This window comes from Saccostrea cucullata, unplaced genomic scaffold (genome assembly GCF_032062105.1).
Source record: "Saccostrea cucullata isolate Sc308-1 unplaced genomic scaffold, CSIRO_AGI_Scuc_v1 ctg173, whole genome shotgun sequence".
Lineage (NCBI taxonomy): Eukaryota > Metazoa > Mollusca > Bivalvia > Ostreida > Ostreidae > Saccostrea > Saccostrea cuccullata.
The window spans coordinates 274,027-280,207 of NW_026932155.1; the positions used below are offsets into that span (position 1 = coordinate 274,027).

The 6,181-nt window shown below is 30.2% G+C and overlaps 1 protein-coding gene across 1 annotated transcript; it reads left to right on the plus strand.

The window, feature by feature from the left end:
* The first annotated feature begins 4,168 nt into the window (after window positions 1-4,168).
* Window positions 4,169-5,524, plus strand: LOC134234538 (uncharacterized). Its single transcript, XM_062716626.1, has 3 exons — window positions 4,169-4,345; window positions 4,509-4,610; window positions 4,788-5,524. Exons 1-3 carry the CDS (start codon window positions 4,169-4,171, stop codon window positions 5,268-5,270), a joined length of 762 nt encoding a protein of 253 aa, XP_062572610.1. The 3' UTR covers window positions 5,271-5,524.
* Window positions 5,525-6,181: the final 657 nt, after the last annotated feature.

Consider the following 6,181-nt stretch of genomic DNA (forward strand, 5'->3'; position numbering starts at 1 on the left):
CAATTTGTTTTAATAATTAGTACTGATCGCTGAAATACGGCTGCAATATTGCCGACTAGTCGTAAAACAACAAAAACCAATCGAATGACTGATATAAAATTTTTCTGATTTTGATTTAGTCTTATATTTTAGCATGGAATAACTGCCAAAAAGGAATTGTCATGAAATGCAATTATGTTCATCAGAAAAAATTAAAATATGGAATTAAAATATGTGCAAAAAGGTCTCACATAACCCTTTGGTAATATAATTTGTGAAAATATTCAGTTCCTAGGGGTCATGCAGAAAAAAAATTAACGAAGCAATTTGCAAAGTCTCATTGGCATTAAAAACAGTTAACACTTTTCACTGTCAAGTATAATAATAGAGTGTTAGTTGTATTTATCAAAAGAATTTTCCTTGCACTGAATGTAACTAAATTGAATATTACCTCGAATTTCCAGTGTTAGGTAAGAACTGTTCCGCAGATTTGTAGCATTTTATTTAGATACATGTAGGTCTTCAGATTTTTCAATGAATGTTTCTAAATTCTAAACCTTATAGGCGCCCGTGTTATTGTTTCAAGATAATTATCTTTTTTATTTGATATTTTGATTGTTTTTGATTTTGAAAAATAGTTTTTTTCATCAGGACATATTCTTTAACAAGGGTACTATTTCCCTGAACTTTAGAAAAATGAAGCAGTTGTCGGGAATTTGGCCCCGACGAAGCTACTCATAGAGGATGCATATATATTCTAATATAGTACGTTATTGATTACATTTGCGTTGTATAGTAAGGTATTTTTATGAATCTTTAAGCTTATGCATGATGCATTTTCACAGGCACTCTTTAACACATATGCTTCTATTTTTAATCATATGAATAGCACATCCTTAAATTCTAAGATAAAATCATGATTGAATGATTTCTTGAATGAAATAAATATCTTTTTTCCTGAATATTGCAGGCATTTAAAATACCTGAATTTTAACGTTTTTGTAAACTGACTAATTTATTATACTTGCTAAACTTGCTTTCACTTTATGTATAGTTTTTTTTCCATATCAAAACTAGACAGGTCTAAAAATTAAAAAAAAAATATTTCATTCATGGATATGATGGGATTTTAATTTCTTGTCACCTGTAAAAGACTTTATAGGCCGAGCCACTCCTGCTCTCGAATAAGTATATAGGAATTTAGTGCAAACGTTTTAAAAACCTTAATTCCATGATTAATTCGGCAATACACAATCTTCTTATTCCACCAAAGCTTTTCACGGAGACTACCTTAGAATTTTTATTTTAAACATTTCCTGTTTTTCTAAAAGGAACTTAAATACATCTACACTGGATTCATTGGCTAACATTTTCTGTTATTGAACAGTAACGGGTTTATCCGTTTGAAGTCTTTTCAAAACAATCATTTAAAATTAAAAACAAATGCATGCATTCATGTTATCATAGTTCCATTCTCTTTGAATTACGCTAAAGGAAAGTAATTTTAAAGCTAAAAAGATAAAACAACATTTCCGAGTTTTATCCAATAAACAGTGAGACATTCTTAGAAAAAAAAAATGAGAATAATGGTTATCTAAAAACAACGAGAAAAATTACAATAAAAACAGGTATTTGCCTCAATGCATAGAGTCAAGTTTAAAAACATTAAGATTTATTTTTTTCTCTTTTTGTGAGACATATGTTGAGTTAAATTATAAATGATTTTTAAAGATATGTGCTGTGCTTTGATAACATTTCTAAATGCACACAGCGTATGGCCCAACTAGATCTAAGTAACTCAACCTTCACGTTGGTTTTAAATTGGAACATAATACTAAAAATCCCTTTCGCTAAAAGCATAGGCTATGTATAAGGTATGCATCATTAATTTAAAGGCATAGTCAAATGTCTATTTTTAAACTGGGTCAGACATGATTCACGTGACATATATAAATTGAACATAAAAGTATACAAAGACACCACCTGAAGAATGAATAAAATTTGACAAATCTGACAAATTGGAATGCTATTTCTTTTTATGCTTCAAATAGACATAAATAAAATCTAGTCCTTTCCAAAACACACAAGCCAAGTCTCAAGAAAAAAAATATCGAAGATTAAATACGAGTTGATTTTACCGAGGAGGTGTACTTCAGTTGTGGATACCAAAAAAATTTTTTTCAGAAAATTGAAATCAGAAAAAAAATACCAAAATCAACAACAACAAAAATTACGACTTTTTAACTTTATATACAAGCATTCCCACGATAAATTAGAGTCCAGGCTTTTTGTGATCATTGACAGTGGCTTTTCAATAAAAATGAAACTCATAAATTAACTTATCTCGTCATTGTTCATTTGCAAGAATATTTTGTTAAATAATATTCTGATTGTACACACAAGTGCTCTGCTCGATGGGAAAAAATGTCTGAGATCCTGATTGAAAATATCTCTATGGTTTTTAGAGACCAATGCAGGTCTTCAAACAATCTACTGATATTCCAATGGGTACCAATTGCACCCAATTATAAGCAGATCTATTTCTGTATTCGTATGAAGCAGAATTTCTCCAAAATCTTATAAGTTAAAAGAAAGAAACACATCTGTTTCATATTTGGGTATTTTACTTAAAAAAAAAACGTTAATGGTAATCTAACAAGCAAGAGCTCTATGATAAACATGAAGACTTCAATTTTTCTATTGTCAACTTCCCTTACTTATGCAGCAATATACCCTCATCACCTGCATACGGAGTTTATGTATCTCAGTTGATTCGATATGCAAGAGCATGCTCTACGTATGAACAATTTCTAAAGCGAGGTAGATTATTGACAAACGAGTTGATGAAACAAGAATATCAGCAATGTCGTTTAAAGTCATTAATGGGAAGTTTAGGAAGTCGTGTCCCATCTAAAGTCTTAATACATGTATCGAGGTAATTTTCCAGGAATAACTGAGTGAATTACAATTAAGGGGCTTGACCTCTTTAAAGACATCTGAAACGATTCGTTTGAAAAGAAAAATTTTATAAGCGAACGATTTTGATTGAAATAAACGATTCTTAAAATTGTGTTGAAAAGAAAAAATTTAAAAGCGAACGATGTCATTTTAAAGAAGATTAATGATTGAAATATTAACAAAATAAACAAAGTAAAAGCTTCAAATTTAGCAATAATACAACCTGTAGACGGAAGTGATTTGAAGCGAGGGGAGGTAATGACTGATTCATAGATCTAGCAGCCATGATGTTTGTTTACATTAAAATTGTAAAGTTGAAGGAAACCTTATGGTTAAAAACACCATCAACATAAAATTCATTAATAAATAAATAAAAAATTAAAAAATAAATTAAAAAGTAGATAACACAATTAAAAAATCTTTATCGGAAATATCCTTAATTAACTTGTAAGTTTTATCTAAATTTTGAGCCTCGCTTAAAAATATCTCTTCGCAAGAGAATGAAATATTGTTGATGCAATCAAGTCCGTGGATAACTCCATTTATATGATAAAAAATTTATATTTTCCCCTCAGAACTGGCATATTATATGACGTAAACTTTCGAAAACTATAATTTTCCCTGATAAACAACTATGTTTATGACGCCCGGTGAAGGTAGTATATTTAAATATCTGTCACTCGAACAGGAAGATCAGCATGTCCGTTAATAGCGATCCGACATTCATGAATTAACAGTACGGGGATAGCCGGAACCTTGCGTTCTGTTTTGCTGTCTCAGTAAAACATAGCGTGTTCCTGGTACCTTTGTTACACATGGTAGTACGCTGACTATTCCGAGAATCCCTCCCTCGCACGTCTAAACGGAGCGAAATTTTTGAATTCCAGCACTCGTTATTTCACAAGAGTATAATCAGTTTCACTTCATAAATACTGAGATTAAAATTTCCAAAAATGCCCTATATATAAGTAAATATGTCCTTCTAAAATTCTGCAGATCAATATATCTACAACAAAATGAAAGGTTTGTACTACTATGATACACCTATGTCCAAATGAAGCTTCATAAATACATTTTTCAAGAATTAAGAAAGTTTCATCTAAAACGTACCAAAAAATTAACATATATTAGATAATAAATAAATTAGATATATTTTTGCAATAATTAAAATGAATAATTATTTTTTCCCTTTTTTCACCTAGGTTTCAGAATTATTTTGTTTCCATTCATTATGGTGGGGTTTATCCTTGTGTCGGGTCTACACGCCGATAGATGTCGCCCGTGTGATGGATCGACATCAGTTTATGACAGTCGTTTGAATTCCTGTAATCACATAGTAACAAAAGAGGGTGTCATCATCTCATTAAAGGCGCTCAATCATACGTTTACTTCATTCAAGAATGAAATGGTGAGATAAGAGTTAACTTTTATTTCATTTTTAAAAAATGTTTTGCATCAAATTTTCTTTGTTTGCTTTGTTTTTTGAGTAAAAGAATTTTTTGCTTTGTGTTATACAATGCCCTATATAAATATTTAACTGCAAATTTACTTCTTTTCTGTCATCGTTTTAGGAGACCATGTACAACATGGTACATATTTCCACAAACGAAAATAACTGTGTTCAACATCCACTGACTCCTGAAGTCAAGGAACGCTTGCCAAAGAACTATAAGGTATGACTTCTACTTTCAGTATTTTAATTTTAAAATAAGTTTGTATATTTGTAAAAAAAAAAAAAATTGCATGCAAAGAAAATGTACAACGGCTCTTTCGGTGTCATATATTTATTATCGATATTTTATTTTCGTATATTTTCTCACTGATTTTGATTTTGTGTTTCATCTCTACAGGACCGATTTATTCATGAAACATATGCCAAACTATCCTTTGCTTATGATGTACTTGAAGAGGCTTCATTCAATTTCACGGGGAATCACTGGATGATAAGAAATGAACTTACAGCGGTCATGTGCAATATGGTCAAGGTGAACCGCAAAATTCATTGCAGGAATAGTCAGCTCAGACCATCTCGCCGAATGAAAAGCTTCGAAAGGACGGAAGTTTGTGAAAGGAGAAATGTTTATAATTGTAGTCGTGGACCAGAATTGACTCTTATTGGTCTGTCAAAAGTTCAGAAATTGGTCGAGGAAATCCTGGGTTTTTGGGAATCTTGTATAGTGGAGCGTCCTGGGAATGGTAAGTTAAAGGTCTTGAAGAAATGTAGAAAACGAAATAAAAAAGCAAGGAGATGTTTTAAAATGAAAACAAGGAAAGACAGACGAAAATGTAAGAAAAGGAAAGGGAAGAGAAGAAAGTCTAAAGCACAAAATTAATTCAAAACTTTTCAACGTAGATCAGAAAACCAGCAAAACCAAATATCTATTATAGAACCATTAATATGTAGCTAGTGCCAGAGATAAATGTGTTCTAAAGTCAGAGCATTAGATTTTTATTTATTTGTATTATTTAAGAATTAAAATATGCATTGATTATGATTTGATTTACAGATTACATATGCCAATTCTTATAAGGTGATATATAGTACTGAGTATTAACAAACGCACATGCTTTTTTATAACATGGCACGTTGCACAACTTATAAATATTGCATTAACTTAATTGATTTTTGAAATGGTGTTTTTGCACTCCTTAAATAAACAGCATTAAAAGTGTATTTATGTTATATGCAAAATACACTGGTGACTGCACGGGATTTATTATTATTATTATGAATTTTACGTAGTAATTTTTTTATATTTATTATTTATGTCAATTCAATTTATATTTTTGATTCCTGTTTTGATTTGCATAATTGTATATCCAATCAAATCAATGGAAAATCTTTAGAAATCATCGCAGAATTTTATTAAAATATTCTGCTTTTGTAGCATAAAGTTCTGATAGATATTTCATACATGTATAAATGCCATTCCGATGTTTTTCGGTCAAATTATGAAATATAGTTAAAAACATTTTGATTTATTTTCAGAATTTCCTACTTCCTGCATGCCATATTTGCCGTTTGTGTACAGAAATATAATTGAACACTATCCTTTATTATCATCGTCGAATGTTTTCATTATTATAATGTCAGAAGTGTGTATTTCATTTTACTGATTTGCATATGTGAAATTATGGTCGAGAGAAAGAGGGAAAGAGAGAGAAAAATAAAGGCAAGCATAATATTTATATTTCTATTTAAGATCACAAGACTGATTATACAGTGCAATTTGTGATTATTACA